Consider the following 18,043-nt stretch of genomic DNA (forward strand, 5'->3'; position numbering starts at 1 on the left):
CAGAAGTCCGGCCGGCTCTGAGCCCGGGGGTGCCCAGCACGAGGACATTCCCCTCCTCTGCGTGGGGCTGCACACCAAGAAGTCCTCGCTGGCCATCTGGTCACCAGGGACCGATGCACAGTACCTGGGGCCCGGGCAAGGCGCCCACCAGCTGGACAAAGGTCCCCCGGGCACGGCCTCCGGCCAGCGCATCAGCAACAGCTGCTTCACCCCGGGACCCAGTGCCCTCCTGCAGAGAGAACACGCGGCAGACCGCGCACGTGTGGGTGTGCACACGCTTACTGCATCAAACTCCTCATTGCACTTTTCCACCATACTTTTATAATCCAGAGGAAAAAGGATTCAGAAAAGTATTTCGTTGTGCTCAGTTTAAAAAAATACAAAAATGAACACTAGGATTACAGGAGTCTGTTAACATGCTGCACTTTTTTACATACAGACCACCCGGCTGTCAACCCTGCGACTCAATTTACAAGCACTGTCCACACGATTTCCACGTGAGGGCCCCAGGAGCCCTCGGGAGGAGGGGGCAGCTCAGTCTCCACAGGACCCACAGTGACCCGCTGCTGGGGGTCACCAGACCCCCGAAGGCGACACCACCCCCCAGGGTGGACGTCCGGTTCTTCAAACACCCACACACCCCGCACTTAAGTAACAGTAAAAAAATTTTTAAACCATTCAATGTCCACAAAATAAAGAGATCCTATTAAAGCTTGAAACCCACTCGTTCTCCAGAGGGAACTTTCTGTGCGCTGGGAAGCGCCGTTTGGTTGGGGGGTGACACACAGTTCCACCAGGAACCGCATGTATTCTATCCATCACACACCGACAACGCGAGAGCTGTGGCCGCCGAGTGCTAGCCATCGGCTGAAAGAAGGTGCTGTCAAGTCGCACGGGGACTGGCCTGGTCACAGTCAACGTGCAACAGCAGATGGACGGGCCCTGAGGGACGACGGGCCCTGAGGGACACGGCCAGAGCCTGGGGACCAATGCACAGGGAAGAAATAGATTTGCGCCTTGACAGAGCGAAGGGGAACCATAAGTACGAGGCGGAAGGCAAGGCCGCCCCTCAGGGGTGTGCTGTCGCCAGAATGCTGGTCAACCCTGTAGTCGACAGGGCGTCGGCGTGACCGTGTGTGCACACACGACCCCGGCTCCTCTGGGAGTGCACGTGGGAGCACGTGTGCAAAGACATACAAACTAAAGCACTGCCACACGCAGCCCGGCTGCTCCCTCTCGGCCTCTGAAGGTCAGGACCCCGCTCCAGCGTGTGGAGCCTCAGGCACCCACCAGACGGAGCTGGGAACAGAGAGACGGTTCTTCCTCAGCTACAGACACGGGGTGCGAATCCCCCGTCAGAAAAGCGGGGGTTTCTAAGCAATTCTTGAACATACAAGTCACAGTCCAGACGCGTGTGGCCGAGAGACCGCAGGCCGGGCGGCTCAGAAGTCCTGCAGCTCAGGGATGTTCCGGTACAAGTCCAGGGTCTCGGGGTTTGAGAAGGCCCCGCGGTGCTCCACGGCTTTTCCAGCGATGATCTGCTTCACGGCCACCTCCACTTTCTTGCCATTGAGGGTATACTGCCGGGGAAGAGCAGAGAAAACCAACAAAAACAGCATTTAAACCTGAAGGGGAAAAATCCCTCAGCTCTGACACCCGGCACATGCCAACCCAAAAGACCAGTGTCATCCCGGAGCACTGAGCGCGTGCCTCTCAGCCCCGCGGCGACCCTGCGGCCACACAGGCCCCAGACGGAGGGGCTTTCAATGCAGGTGGGCAGAGGTGACGTGTGCCACTGCACCAGGTGACTGTGGGCAAGTCCCTTCCCGAGAGCCTGCCTCCTGGCTGTGAACGGGGCTGACACATCTGCCCAGAGGCTGGGGGCAGGTTCGACGAGGTGACACACTCACAGCCCTTGCAGTGCCTCGCTGCTCTCGTTTACTATTTACACTGGTTCTATTTCACGATCTATATTTATCTTATTACACTTTACTGTGTTATAAAGACCAACTATCACTATTGTCTCAGGAGGGAGCTGGCTTCCTACGACTCCATCACCCATCTGCGAACAGAATCTGAGGCTCGTCCAGGGACCTCATCAAAACTCCACAAAATCTCTCCTCAGACCCACTCGCAAGTGGGATGGCCCACTGCTGCTTCTCGTAGTCCAACTCTTCCCCAGTGTTCAGGCTGCCTCTAAAATTTGTAGCATGTGTGTTTCATCTTTAGTCCCAATGGATTCTGGCAGCAGCGTTAGTGTCTTTAGGGGCTAGGAAGCTTCCAGAACAACAGAGCCCTTTAATAAAGCTGCCAGTGCCCTGATCTCTCCCCTTGCTGGCACTGCCTTTTTTATTTTTTACCTGAGATGTAATTAAAATTCATTCATTTGAAAAACCCAGTCAACGTGTGAACCAATTAAGGATCTACACACTGGCTTCCCAGGGACTGCCTGTCACTTCGTGTCATCAGCCCTCTCGCCTTGAAATGCAAGCGTCTCACGTGCTCTCTGTGCTGCTTAGCTTTACACAAAAGCTCCAAGAACACTCACGGGAACTAGAAATGTGTATCTTCCATTAGCTGACAAAATAAACCAGGCATCGTCTTATAAGAAATCCTGCCAGTTTCCTCTGGTGAGGAGGGCGGGGGGGATGGAGGATATACTCCCTGGGCTCCTGCCCCGGGCCCCCCAAGAGATAAAAGTCACGCTGCGTCCTGTCAGGATGGGCCAGGGGACCTAACTGTGACCGGGGACAGAGATCTGCTAGGATCAGGGCAGTCGGGGTTGCCTGACGCCCGGCCAGGCTGGCCACCCTCAAACGCCCCGAGCCTGCGCCCCTCGGCCGTGACCAGCCCCAAGTCCCAGGGGCTTTATTCTGGCCACCAATCCTCACCTCCCTGGGCAGGACCGCTCACCTTCTCTGGGTTTGCTCATCTGTAGAGCAGACAAGAAAGAGCCCAGCTCATCCCTCCTCCCCAGGAAGCCAGGAGGGCCAGCTCCACACACCACTCATTCGCTCACGTGCGACACGTCTGAGTGCCTGCTGTTTGCTAGCAGAAGGCTGCACTCTGGGGAGACGGGCGTGAACCAACAGGGTCCCTGCCCTCCAGACAGAAAAGACCCGGCCCGTAAACAAGAACCCACCCTGGCCCAGAGGGGAACTACCAAGAGAGGACAGCGGAGTGGGGGTCAAGACAGGGGCAAGGGGACATGGTCGTGAACAGGACACTCGGGGAGAGCCTCTGAGGAGGGGACACGGAGCAGAGAGCAAAGGAAATGATGTGTGAAAGGCTCCGTGCCCGCATGAAGACCTGTCACCGTGTAAGCCGACCGTGATCGGGGCAGCACGGCTCTGTCTGCTCAGGGGGGTTCAAAGTCAAGGGCATTGCATCTTTCTGGATCTCCCAGGAAGCTGCCTTTCCTAGCAGACCCCATCTCTACTGCCCCTCACAGCCCCGTCTGCTTGGGGCGACATCAGAACTTGGCTCCCTGTTGCCCCGTTAGTATCTGCTCCTCTCCTCCTCCTGAGCGGCCACTCTGCAGCCTTGAGACGCAGCCTGCTGCGTGTCTGTGTGTGCAGACTGCTGTGTGCACACGCGTGTGCTCACGCACACGGCAGTCTCTCCTCTTGGCAGACAGAGGCGTCCATGTTGCAAGTTAAAGCTGTGGTCCATCCGGGCGAACCTCCTCCCCCACCAGAACCTACACGAAGCTCTCGGGGGAGCAGCTTTCTGGAGACGGCCTCTAAACAGATTCAAATCCTCTTTCCGCAGGCAGAACTCAAAATTAAAAGGCGAGAGCAACAGCACCCCAGCGGCTCTTTAAAAAGTGAAAATTAATTTTCTCATTAATAATTTTGAGAACCACTGAAACCACATTGGGGAAAAGCCGCTTGGACGTGCAGGCGGGGCCTGCCTACCCTCTGAGCACCGGTGTTGAGCAGAAGTTGCCTTGAATGCAATTTAGGAAGCGTGAAAAACAGAAGTGGCGGAGAAAAGGAAGGACGGGGTTGCCAGGCAAGGCGGACAAACTCGACACAGAGCAGGAGCCAGCTTCCAGAGGAGGGTCCCCGGTGTGCGGGCTCTCGGGGGACGACGGCGCTCGGGTCGCTGCTGCCCGGGGGCAGGCGACAGAGCCCCTCGGCGGCCGTACCGGGATGCCCTTGGTCTCCAGGACGAGGCTGGGCACGTGCCGGGCAGACAGGCCGACGCGGATGGCGTCGCGGATGCTCTTCACCAGGCCGGGCAGGAAGGCGTGGCCGGCGGCCATCCTCACGAAGAGCAGCACCCTCTCCTCCCCGTCCTTGCTGTACTGCGGGACACACAGGCTGTCCAGCACCTCCTCGAAGGCTTCCACTGCGGGCACAGGGCAGGGGCCACTCTCGCGCTGTCCCGCCTCGCCCAGCGACGCCTCTCGGGCCACCGGGCTGGGGGGACCGCCCGTGTGTCCTCCCAGCCCTCCCGGGAGGAGCCCCACCCTGGGGAGGCAGAGCTTGCCGAGGTGGAGCTGACGGGGAGCACACACGGGCCTTACGTACTTAGTCACAAATTAATTTAAAAACAGAAAGGAAGCAAGTGCCCGTGGTGGGGACTCCACTGTGGGGAAGAACAAAGGCTGGAATCACCACCCTGGCCGCACAGCCTCGACACGACTTTGGGACTCCGACATCTGTATGGGGCCACCTCCCAGGGAGGCTGATTTCAGGGCCCTGGTGAGGGATTTTGAAGCCCCACAGGTGACTATACTATGCAGCCGTGAGCCCCACTGTCTTGATCTGGTGTCCTGAATGGTGCTGTGTGATCTTCACCAATCACGCAACCTCTCTGTGCTTCTCCTTCTTCAGCCATAAAGAGTAGACACAGTCAACCAACCTGACAGAGCTCACCATGACGATGAAACGTAATAGAACGGGGATAGGCCATGTGACCTTAAGAGCCCCGTTCTGAGGTTTTCTGAGCTACAAGCAATGTGGATGAGGTACGTTCTGGGAAGAAGGACATGCTTATCATGTCTCTTCTCACACGTGGAGGCAAATGGGCCAGAGTTATCCCAAAAGGTGGGACCTTTGGGAAGCAGACCCTGGGGCTCCCTCCTTCCCAGCTGACTTGAGAATAATCAGGGAGAAAGGGAAATGCATACCAATGTTATAGATCTCCGAGCTGCCGAAGCGCACTCCGTTGGGGTTGAGGGTGCCGTCACTGGAGAGATGAGGTAGTGAACACACAGCAGCTCCTGAGTGAGCATGTCGCAGAGGGGGCCCGGGGGGCAGTCACCCCCTTTCCACGTGACACTACCATGCCAGTCAGGAAGGCTCCTTATCCCAACTAGCCACCCCTCTGTCTCTCTCTAAACTCAGCCAGACATCCAGAGAGTCCCCTCTGCGTGGAAGCATCTGTCAACTCACTGCCCCTCCCACCCTGTACACGTGTGCCCCACTCCCAGGGGTGGTGTGCACCCTGACACCCACACACCCCCTGTCCCGGAAGGGCCGTCATCACTGTGCATGGATATACGCCGCACCTTTGCTACGGGCCTCCTACCCCAACGCCCCCAACCCCCCACTCTGGGGCAGAGAATGTGGATCAGGCCAGACTCGGCCCTCAGGACTCTGACACGGGAAGGGCCCCCACTGCAGACCGAGCAGAGGGGCCCAGGACACAGTAAGCATTTCCCCTCCCCCTCCCCAGATGCCTCAGAAAGGGAAGCCGGCTCCGCAGACCCCTCACCTCCGGCCCAGCATGACGATGCCCCCGGTCTTGGGGTTGATCCTGCAGTAGTCGCCGTGCGCCCAGACCCCTGCAGGGAAACAGAGGCGCCCAGTCACCCCGAGGAGAAGGGGCCCTGACCGGTGGCTGGACAGACACCGCGGCAGGCACGACAGCAACAGGGGGCTCGTCAACTCAGCACATAACTCTCGTCAGCGGACACAGCCGAGGCCCAGACACAGGTATGATAAAGGGGCTGGGGGCCCAGGGGCGGGGGTAGAAGTGAACCAGACAGTTTGTGCCCCCAAGAAGCACACTTGCTAGCGGTGGCCGCCGTACACCCAGCTTTGACTCACACCAGCATCTGAGAAATGCCACTCCTGCAGGCGCTGACAAGGGCCTTGGGAATTCATGGGGGTGAGACCAACCCCAGCTGTGAGGATGTGAAGACCGGGCCCTGGGGGAGGTCCATGGGGGCTCTGGGGAGGGCCCTCTGAATGGAGGGTGGGAAATACAGGCCATGTCTTAGGAAGAGGGTGGTCTGGGGCGGCTGAGGGAGCTGGTCTGGAGGGGGTGGGGCCAATCTTGGAATGGAATAAACAAGCAGCACAACCAGGCAGGAGGCTACAGCGACAGTCCCAGTAATGCAAGCCTGAACTTCAGCACCAGCCACGGGGACAGAGAGCTCTCTGAACAGAGAGCTAACTAGCAGGTGAAACCCAGGGCACACGGGGGGAGGGGGAAGACTCAGAGGTGACAGTGACACCAACACCAAGCCACACCGAGCCACCCCCACACGGCCAGAGTGTGTGGCTGGGTCCTGGGCCAGCCGTGTGCAGCAGAGGCCCTCGTTCTGGGGCACAGCAAAGCAAATACACCCAAGGGATCAAACCCCTGGCTTCGGACACACCCTCAGCCCACATCGGACAGTAAAGAGAAGCCACGCCCACGAGGGAACCGTCAGGGGAGCAATTCCAGGTGAGAGGCTCTTCCCACTGCAAATGCAGTGGCCTCGGTCACCACACAAACGGGGCCAACTGAGCCTGAACAATCAAGAGCACGTCTCCGCTGGCTCTACAGTGACCTGGAAGTCACGGGCCACAGCAGCCTGGCCTCCTGAAATGAGCCCCCAAGTCCCTGCTGTAACCGCAGGCCCCCAGGACCAGTTCAATGACCCCATCTTATCAACAGTGAGTAAGAATTGCCTTTCATTCTGCACAGCAAGGGAAACCATCAACAAAACGAAAAGACAACCTAACAATTGGGAGAAGATATTTGCAAACCATACATCTGATAAGGGGTTCATCTCCAAAATATATAAAGAACTCATGCATCTCAACAACAAAGAAACTACCAACCCAATTTAAAAACGGGCAAAAGACCTGAACAGACATTTCTCCAAAGAAGATATACAGATGGCCAACAGACACATGAAAAGATGTTCAAAATCATTAACTATCAGGGAAATGCAAATCAAAACTACAATGAGATATCACCTCACACCCGTCAGATTGGCTATAATTAACAAGACAGAAAACAATATGTGTTGGAGAGGATGTGGAGAGAAGGGAACTCTCATACACTGCTGGTGGGAGTGCAAACTGGTGCAGCCTCTATGGAAAACAGTATGGAGATTCCTCAAAAAACCAACGATAGAACTACCATATGATCCAGCTATTCCACTGCTGGGTATTTATCCAAAGAACTTGAAAACACCAATTTGTAAAGGTACATGCACCCCTGTGTTCATTGCAGCATTATTCACAATAGCCAAGACTTGGAAGCAACCTAAGTGCCCATCGAGGGACGAATGGATAAAGAAGATGTGGTATATATACACAATGGAATACTATTCAGCCATAAGAAACAATGAAATCCAGCCATTTGTGACAACATGGATGGACATTGAGGGTATAATGCAAAGTGAAATAAGTCAGAGGGAGAAGGTCAAATACCGTATGATTTCCTTCATTAAGTAGTAGATAATAACAACAATAAGCAAACACATAGAGACAGAGATTGGATTGGTGGTTACCAGAGGGGGGTGGGGAGGGAGGAGGGCGAAAGGGATAATTCGGCACATGTGTGTGGTGATGGGTTGTAATTAGTATTTGGGTGGTGAACATGATGTAATCTATGCAGAAATAGAAGTATAATGATGTACACCTGAAATTTTTATGTTATAAACCAATATTACTGCAATAAACAAAAAATTAAAAAAAAAAAAAAGAATTGCCTTTCAGAAAATGTGCCAAGTCACGTAGCCAGAGCACACGCAGAAGAAACCGTGACCTGAGATGACTGCGGAACCAAAGACTCTCTTCCCCACAGATCCCAAGGACCAGGACGTGACCAGAACTTGAAAGTCGGACTCTCATCAGCAGCGAGGGCTCCCTCATTCAGGAAGATCCCGTGTTAAAATCCCTCTCCACCTCACCACAAATGTTGAGAACTCTACCATAAATGCTTGAAGCGCACGAATGAAAACCTGTGCTGCGTTTCCGCGTGCCAGCCTGTTCTCCCTAACCTCTTAAATTTCACCCCAAATCCTGAATCGAGGAGACAGATCTGACGGCACATACCCTGTCTCCCTGCAGACTGATCTCGCAGAATAAAGCTGATTTCTTTTCCCAAAAGCTGATGCCGTAATTAATTGGCTTGTTTATGTACATTGGGCAAGAGAACTCCAATTCTGTGTGGTAACATCTCCACACTTCCATGAGCCCTGCCCTTCATCTCATAAATTGTGCCCCAAGCTCTGGATTGGGGAGATAGATCTGAGAGCACAGGCCCGTCTCCTTGGAGATCAATCTCGCAAAATAAAGCTACATTTCTTGTCCCAAAGCTGATGCCGTAATAATTGGCTTTTTTTATGCCCACCAGGTAGGAGAACCCCATTTGTGCAGTAACACTGCACACTTTCCTTTCCGGAAAGGGAAAATACTAAATACAACTGCTCCCCCGTCTTCACTGAGAGCATCTCTTCCTTCCCAATTCTTGAGACACCTCCCGACTTGAAGTGCTCGCCCAGTGGGCTCTCCACTCACGAGGCGCTGCCCCTCCCCCGACAAGGTAGTCCGCTGATCCCCGGTCCCTCAAGGTCAGCGTCCTGACGCAGGCGCTGCCGTGGCCACGACTGAGGCTCTGTGGAGAGGAAGCCAGGACGCCTGTCTGCAGGGAGCAGGGTCCTCGGGAGGCAGTTTGAGAACAAAGGACTCATAAACTCATGTATCCTGACGCACAAGAGGACTGCAGGCCCCAGGACCTTCCTCCCTCCTCCCAGGCAAAGGAATGAAAGCTTTTCTTTCCAACTGGACTTTTAAAAGATTCACCTACACAAACAGGAAGAAACATCATTCCTAGGCTTGCAAACGGCATGGCAGGTTTTTGCAGAAGCACATCACGATGCCACTCAGAAAAGCGGGTTCATAAACGGAGTCCCAGGAGGCGGGGAGCTGCAGACACAGCAGCAGAGCCCAGCCCGCCCGCCGCCCAGGAAGCCTCTTCGTCGCGGAACGTGCATGCCAGGATCCACACAGTCTGGTTTGTGTGGAGTTGGGTCTCCCGCGAGTCTGATCGTCACTGAGGGCCTGGGAATGCCGAGAAAGAGGAAGAGGCAGACCCACCCTGAAGACACGTTCGTCTGTGAACATGAAATGAGATGCCTCGGTCCCCTGCAGAACACAGCTGAGAGGATGACGCCACAGGGCTGGGGGCTTGGTGCCAGGCTGTCACGTCAAAGAAACGGAGGGTCTCCTTCCAGGTTTCCAAGCCCCCCACCTGCAGGTCAAACTGTTTCCCGAGCCAACGGCTTTGCTTCCCTGCTGGTCCTGCTCTCTCATTTCAGTGACGGACGGTGAACAGACACGTGGGACAAACGGGCCGGCTCAGCCTTTCTCTCATCTCTAATTCCTGGAGGCCGACTGCCTGAGCTCTTCTTACAGTGAGCGTGCGTTTTTGTACGTTAAAAAAGATGATGCCACAGCTTTCCACGTCCATAAACGGACCATTATTTACAAACACGAATCAACACACACACGCTTCTCTTACTGAAGGGCCTATGACCCCAGGAGTTACGACTCGGGCCACCTTCCACTTCGACCTCTTTCGCTGACGAGGGCCGAGGGAAGCTTTGGCTGCCTCCATGTCATCAGGCTCAAAACCCTGACAGCTCCTGGGCAGGCCTGGTCTCTTGTTCGGAATTTGTCATCTGCAACCATCTGTACTTATTATATTTCCCTTTTTGCCTTGGCTGCCAGGAAACTCAGAGCTAAAATCACTGCTTTGAAGAATCAGAATGATCTAAATCTTTCTTACATCTGCTTTTAAATTCTTTTTACGTTTTTTCATGTTTTTAAAATAATGAAAAGTCATAAAGAAAATCAAAATGGTTCCAAATCCCACCGCTCAGATAACCCTTTATTGTGCGTTTATTCACAAACTCACACACATCTATTTCCTTTCTAAAATTTACACAAAAAGGACACTATGCCCTCTGTTCTGAACTCTTGTTTTTCACCTAATTTCTTGGATATCATTGCCTGTTGACATTGTCACCCAGCCTAATTTTTCAGGGTAATGATGTCTGTAAGTGACTGCCCACTGCAGAAAGACAGACCTGGCTTTTTTGTTTTCTTTTATCATCAACCCATTTCCTACTCAGTCCCAAAATCTCTCAGTGCTGGAGCTTGGAGAAACAGTCTAAGTTCAACCTGCGTCACCCTGTCCATGACCAACAACTTCAGATCCTGTTGTCTCATCTGCCTCTGTCTTTCCACACTTATTCATAACTCCCAGGAAGAACTCGAGGAAGCTACCCGTAAAACTGACTACATGACGGGATTATTTAAAGAAAAATCAGAAACCCTGCACTGGAAGTAAGAGGACTCCTACAACAAAGCAATGATTTCAGCTCTGAGTTTCCTGGTAGCCAAGGCAAAAATGGAAATATAACAGGTCACATTTATATTTAACAGGTCAAATATAAAAGTATTTGTCTTCTCTAAGAAATATCAGAGCTTCAAAACAATGAAAGACTTATCCTGAAATTAGTCCTGAAAGACAATATCACGTGAACTCTTGTATACATAACAAAAAGTGACAGAAAAGATGGTTTTCACAGACAGTGTGGCAGAAGATGAAGAGATGTCATTTCTCACACAGACCCTCAAGCTGAGGTTCTAATCCTTTTGGCCTCCCTTCCTAAGACAGGAGCCCCTGCCCTCTTCTGCAGGGTCATCTGAGGAACATTTCTCTCTATGTGCTCTCTCTGTCCTGCCTCAGTCTGTCTGGACAGCTGCACAATGGCAGGATCCAAGGCGTGCAGGTATCTATCCAGTGGAGGCCGAGCCACATCTGGGGGTGCTCCTGCAACGCCCATATGGGGGGGGCTATGCCAAGTACACAGGCTTTTACACAGGATGCGCAAACACACGAGGCCGAGCAGAGAAACGGAGAGATCCGTGATCAACTCCAGCACCGAGGGTCACCTGCTGCTTTCTGATGCTCCACACGTGGTTTATGGAACGTCTGATTGCCTTCCAGAGACCACAGAAAGCAAGTACCTCATATAAGTAACTCCGGAACAGAAGGCTCACTACGCTATGAATTATACAGCAGCAGTAACTCGGGGTTGCTTATGCAATAAGGTAAGAGGGAGGCAGGAGTCAGAGCTCTAAATCAACAACATGCCCGCCCCGGAGCATGGCGCCCCTCAGAAGAGGAGGCGCGAGGGTGTCCGTGTGCGTGCAAGCGACAGGCCCGGCTGTAAACCACCCCACCGCACAAGTGCTCCTCCCCCAACCTCTCCGCGAGGACCGGGTGATGGTGTGGGGGACAGAAAGGAGGAGACCCGGCCAGACACCACGTGCACACGCCATTCCTCTCTCAACAGGCAGACACGGTGGGCCCTCCGCCCTCCCTCCACACACCCGCGGCTCGTGCAGCGCCGGACAGCAGGGCTTGGGGCCAAGGGCTCTGGGCACGGGGTGGTTAGGATTACACTAAACCCAGATTACAGTGCCACGTGACGGCTTCAAGCTGAAATGACAAGATACTGCTCAAAAATTCATCATCACCCATCGGCGGAACGAGCCGTGAGCAGCTTCCCAGGCTCCGGAGGGGGTGGGGGAGCATCTTGAACTGCACGCAGGAGGCCCAGCCCAGGGCCAGCCTGGGCGGCTCTGCCTGCACCCCCACCTACCTGGGAACTTGGAGAAATAGGCCTTCCTGTACTTGCTCCCGTTCTCGTCGTTCCAGAAGTGCGTGGGCTGGCAGGGAAGCGGCTTGGTGCACACCAGCTCTCCGCTCTCTCCCCACACAGCCTTTCCTGGTTGGGGAGGAATTAAAAAATTAACAGAGCACACACCACAGCCACACACCCCGGCTCGCTCGCTCTCTCTCTTTTTCAAGCTCTTACTTATTATGCAGTATTTCGGACACACACACAGTGCAGAGCTGATCCACACCACTGCCCAGCACATCTGCGCCATGAAAGCCAAGCTGATTCCTCCCCAATGACCTTCCTCTGACGCCCTCCCCCAAACCCCTCTCTTGACCGTAATGTTTTCTCGTTCCCAGGCACGGTAACACTTCCACCAAGTCTACACGCATCTCTGAACACACGTCTCTCTGCGTGTGTCTGAGCTCCGCACACATGGTGCCACCCTGCAGCTGTCCAGCGTCGTGCTCTGCTCTCGCAGCGTCGCAGCCGGTGACTCGCTCACAACCATACAGCACCTCGTCACTCACCCTCGCTGCCCGTAACTCTCCGTGGGGACCACAGCACTTTATCCTCCCTGAGACGTAGGCTTGTGTCATTCCCGATCGTGTTTCCTATTACGACCCCTGCTGCTGGGAACCTTCTTGTACAGGCCACCTTGTTCGTATCTGCAGTACTCCTCCCCGGGGCAGGATTCCCAGATCCCCGGGCACCTACACGTCCCCACCCTCACTCACTGTCCCCAGATGGTTTGCTGAAGGAGTTTTCCCGAGTCACACTTGCTCCCTCCAGGGTGGCCCGTTTCTAGCCCTGTGCACAGCTCAGCCGCAGAGGCCAACGAGAGAGGATAGGAGGACATCCCTTCTGACGACTCGGCTCGCAGAAGCGGTCAGCCGGCTGGTGCCTGTTTATCTGGCACCTTCCACGGGCAGAGCATGGTAGGGTTTGTATTAGAGAAGTCTGTGGAGGCTCCTGACTTTTCAGATTTCTTTCACCTCGCTAGCTCATTTCATCCCACGACACCCTTGAGACAGAAGACGGACAGATGATTTGACGTGCATCTGCAAGCTGGAGAGACAGCCCTCGTCTGGCTCTCTCTGCCGGGAGCCGCTCCCTCCTGAGCAGGCCACAGAATGCAGCAGTGGCCAGGCCCAAGAGAGATGGTTCACCCAGCCGGGAAGAACACAGACAAATGAGCAGAGACCTTTTATGAGCAGATCACTCTGGGTGGCAAAAGGGAGACACCCTCTTCTCAAACCAAGAACTGATTTTCAGAAAGGTCGCTGGCAACAGTGTCATGAACTGGAGGCGGGAGAGACCCTTTCTGCTCTCCCCAAGTTTCCGGCCCCTAACACGGCATGGCCCCCACTGCTGTGGTCTTTCCCTCTTCCTCGGGGGGGGCATAACCTCCCCATCCCCTCCGTCAGGTTAAAATAACAGTGGCTACAGTGCAAACAGTTTAAGTCCATGAACTTGCACAGTGCACACACCACACGCCAGGCCCTGTTTGGTGCTGGGGACACACACCGGCTTTGCTGATTTATAGACAGTGGCCGCTAGAGGCTACGAAGCAAAAGCTTGTCCTGAGACCAAGACAGAGGCCAACCCCCAGCTCCCCGTCTGGGTCCTCGTCAAGGCCAGGGCACCAGGCTAGCGAGGGAGCGGCCTGCCTCCGCAGCATCTCCAACGCTCGGATGCTAGGGGAACGACTTCCCGGATGCTGGGGGAATGACTGCCCGCCTGCCGTTCCCGAGCACAGCTCTGCATTTGTGCTCCAGCCTAACACCCACTTCTCAGGTGGGCAGGCTGAAGGGGGCTGGGGAGCCAGCGCGTGTTAACCAGGCCAGAGGGACATCAGCCTGCAAGCGAGAGGGGCCACCCCCCTCAGACAGGGCGGCTTTGGAGAACCAGCACCCACATTACGCAGCCGAGCACTTCCAAGTTACCCTCACACCAGGCACAGAGAGAAGGACGTGAGTGAAGCCATCACCTTCCTCGCTCCACGCCTCCACGGCCATGCCCAGGTTCCGGGCCTGGATCTCCCCTCTGTACACAGGGATAGAGGAGTTCTGCCCCATGAAGCAGGAGATGATGTCCGTGCCACCTGCAGGCCACAGCAAAGGAGATTCAAGGTTCAGAAGACTGAGACAGACCGCTCGTGCTTCTGCCAGGGAGCAACAACAGAGACAGGCCCCAAGGGCAGACGCCGACTGCTGTTTCTCCAGTAAACACCACAGACCCCGACAGCAGGAGCTCCTCTGCAGGGAGAAAGGGGAGAGGCGGTTTAGAAACGGCAGCAAACCCCCCGTGTCTGGGTGATTTACTGTTTGACCGAGCCTTCCTGCTGGAGGAGAGACTAGATAAACGGCCTCTTCCGGTCACGCTGGAACTCAAGACGCTGCTTCACGGGAAACGGGAGGACGCTGCCCTGGTAGCTCTCCTCTGCGGGCAGGGCCTCGGCAGAGCGGCCACCGCCAGAGGCTCGCTGCTGCGGTTCACACTCACTCAATCGTCGGAAAAGCGGAAGCCCACGCTCCACGGACTGTGAGTCTACGCAAGACAGAACGCACTGGATGAAAACATTCCTACTTCAGGAAGGAGTCGAGAGGGAGCCAGACCCTGAGTCCACCGAGAGGAAGTGGTGTTAACCCCCCAGCCTAGACCCACCGCTGCCTAAAAACTGTCCCTCACGCGAGCCCCTGGGTGGGTAGGGACCTGTGTTACCACCCTGCGGGGTGTAACAAGCACAGACTCACACACCACACACAGACACGCACACCACACAGACACGCACACCACACACAGACACGCACACACACAGACACGCACACCACACACAGACGCACACCACACACAGACACGCACACACACACAGACACGCACACCACACAGACACGCACACACAGACGCACACACACACAGACACGCACACCACACACAGACACACACACACACAGACACGCACACCACACACAGACGCACACCACACAGACAGGCACACCACACACAGACGCACACCACACACAGACACGCACACCACACACAGACGCGCACACACACAGACACGCACACCACACACAGACACGCACACCACCCACAGACACGCACACCAGACACGCACACCACACACAGACGCACACCACACACAGACACACACAGCACACACAGACGCACACCACACACACACTACACAGACACGCACACACACGCAGACACATACACACTACACAGACGCACACATACGGACACGCAGACACACACACACTACAGACGCACACATACACAGACACGCACAGATACACACAGATGCACACCACACACAGACATGCACACTACACAGACACACACAGACACACACACTACACAGATGCACACATACACACACACAGACGCACACCACACAGAGACACAACACTACACAGACACACACAGACGTGCACACACCGACACACACTCTACACAGACACACACCACACACAGACACGCACACCACACACACACACATCGACACAGACGCACACCACACACAGACACACCACACACACACACACCACACACAGACACGCACACCACACACAGACATGCACAGACACACAGGTCCCTTTCCTAAACTCAGCGGTTTGAACGCTGGAGTCTCTGCTCCTCTTTATACTTGTCTGCATACCTGGAAAGATATCTTCTTAATTTAAAAACATGCTTTCTCCTTAATCACACTCTGTGGACACGAACTAGGGGTCAAGGGGGCTCCAGATCCACACAAAATGACTCGATGCTTCCAACAACCAGCAGGGTTTAATTCTGGCCTCAACTCTAAGACGGGTCTATTTCTTCCCTCAGGCAGAGAATCGAAATGCGCCGTCCTTCCTGCTTTCTCCCAGCACCCTAGTCCCCGGCTGACATGGAGAACAAAACTCAGAAGTTTCAGGAGGATAGAGTGAACCGCGTCTCCCTGACACCTGGTCCCTCCGTGGCCAGAGGGACTCTACACAGAGACCAACATCTCGTCGTACAAATAGTAGCATCTCATACACACTGCTCTTGCTTTCCAGGCGTCACGGATTCCGTCGAGTAGATACACCAGCAGCCAATTGGAAAGTCACTCGAAATCCTAACACCCATATATATATATAAACCCATATGAGTGTGTATATAGATATACACCCCTATATTCCTTTTTTCAATCTACAAAAATGACCACCCTTTATAATTCTGCAATCTGCTTTCCTCACTCAACATATCCATGGCCATCTGTCAATGTCAACAAATACATTTCCGTCTAAATAAATACTTTCATCATGCCACTTTTAATGGCTGCATAAATGAAGGATGCACTATAAATTATTCAATTAATTCCCTTCTACTAGGCATACAGATGATTTCCAGTTTTTAACTAATATAAACAATGTCACAATAATTGTCATTATATACAGTCAATCTTTACTATTTACAGATTCTGTATTTGTGAATTTGGCTGCTTGATAAAATTTATTTGTAACCTCAAAATCAACACTTGAGCGCTGTCCAAGTAGCTGGAGGACATGCGCAGAGTGGTGAAAAACTCGAACCACCTGACGGGCATGTTCCCAGCTGGGGCCCAACCAGGCAGTGCCCCTGCCCTCTGGTCTCAGCTCTCACACAGAGAAGAGCAGCGGACGGAGACGGCTGGGGCAGGGCAGGACGCTCAGGCTCTGGGGCCTGCAGGCCTCTGTACCCAGGTAGTGGGGCAGCCTCAGGCTGTGTCACTTAACGCTTCCGAACCCCATTTTCTCTTTTGTAAAATAAAGAAAACAGAATCTGCCAGGATGAGCTGTTTTTAGGATTAAAGATGATAATCGACGTGACGTGTCTGTGTGTATTCATATATATCTCCCCGGGAGGAACGGTTCAGTATTCGCTAACTCAGTGCTCACACAACTTGAATAAACACACCTCCCGCAAACAAGGAACATCAATGGTATGTATTTGCACATCCCGCTGATTGTTTACGTGGGATAAATTCAGGCCAGGGGACTCGCTGGGTCAGAGGGTGTGCACACCTAGGGGGCCAGCCTGGCCGTGACCCCACTTCCTCTCACTCACCCAGAACCCCCTCCACAGCGCAGGCAGACAGAGAGGCGCCGTACCTGAGATGGAGCCGAGGAGGACTCTGCTCTTGACGCACCTGTAGACGTAGTCGTAGCTCTGGGCTTTCAGCGGGGAGCCGGTGGACAGGATGGTGTGCAGCGTCTGCAGACTGTGGGTTTCCGCTAGGGCGGAGAATCACGGGAGATGAGAACTCCGTCCGACCCCCTGAGCCTGCCCCGCGCGCAGGAACAGGTAACACAGCGGATCTGCGTGCCCGGCTGGACGCGGGGAACAGGCTCTGCGAGGCCCACTCACCTGGCTTCACGTCGTTCTCTTCCAGCACAGCCAGCCACTTGGCACCCGTTCCAAGGATGGTGATGCTAAGGGTGCAGGAGGGAAAGAACACACCAGAAGCTCTTCAAGGCTCTTGCTTATTCCATGCACCAAAGCTTTCTAAAATTAGTGACTCGTTTCTGACAAGTTTGCAAAATTCAAGACACATCATTTTTCTGGGTTGAATTAATACTTCACGTTTAGTTGAAAGCGAGTCCCAACACCTGTGTTTACTCGGTGACAGCTGACAGCAGTGACAGGTCTGCACACCGACTCCAACGCGCAGAGTGCCCCAGCCCCCTCTAACATTTGGTTCTATTTAAAACAACCGTTTGCACATAAACCCATGGTCTTCCCAACCACATATTTTCTCTGGGAAGCCTAAGGAGGCCCCAAATCGGACCCCTCAATTCTAACCTCACATGTTCATCTTCCAGGGTCTTTCGTTAGAACAGGTGCCACACTTGGAATTCTCAACCCATCGCCTTTTCTTAAACAAGCTCATATTTTTACGAAACTTAGAAAATCACAGCTCATCTCTTTTCCAACGCTCAGAACCTACAGTCCTTGATCCCCACGTTCACACTCGGAGGACAACACATTATGTTGGGTATAAATCAGCGTGTTTTCAAGGGGAAAGCGCTGGTTAATATTCCATTTCCTTACTTGGCTGTTCTTCCAGCGAGGCAGCCCTTCACGTGTAAACTCTCCTAACTAACGAAC

The 18,043-nt window shown here is 54.0% G+C and overlaps 1 protein-coding gene across 6 annotated transcripts in view; it reads right to left on the reverse strand.

The window, feature by feature from the left end:
• Window positions 1-298: 298 nt before the first annotated feature.
• Window positions 299-18,043, reverse strand: part of AACS (acetoacetyl-CoA synthetase) — a 66,886-nt gene continuing 49,141 nt past the window's right edge. For 2 of the 6 annotated variants that reach the window (XM_058531239.1, XM_058531240.1), the window contains exons 11-18: window positions 17,303-17,367; window positions 17,047-17,169; window positions 13,914-14,027; window positions 11,906-12,031; window positions 5,725-5,794; window positions 5,138-5,196; window positions 4,151-4,353; window positions 299-1,580 (exon numbers count right to left, since the gene is read on the reverse strand). In XM_058531239.1, the coding sequence (XP_058387222.1) occupies window positions 1,443-1,580; window positions 4,151-4,353; window positions 5,138-5,196; window positions 5,725-5,794; window positions 11,906-12,031; window positions 13,914-14,027; window positions 17,047-17,169; window positions 17,303-17,367 (898 nt within the window). In that variant the 3' untranslated portion in view covers window positions 299-1,442. The remainder of the gene's footprint in view (window positions 1,581-4,150; window positions 4,354-5,137; window positions 5,197-5,724; window positions 5,795-11,905; window positions 12,032-13,913; window positions 14,028-17,046; window positions 17,170-17,302; window positions 17,368-18,043) is intronic. The other 4 variants (XM_058531243.1, XM_058531241.1, XM_058531245.1 and 1 more) reach the window with 4 other exon arrangements.

Source organism: Diceros bicornis, chromosome 35 (assembly GCF_020826845.1).
Source record: "Diceros bicornis minor isolate mBicDic1 chromosome 35, mDicBic1.mat.cur, whole genome shotgun sequence".
Taxonomy (NCBI): domain Eukaryota; kingdom Metazoa; phylum Chordata; class Mammalia; order Perissodactyla; family Rhinocerotidae; genus Diceros; species Diceros bicornis.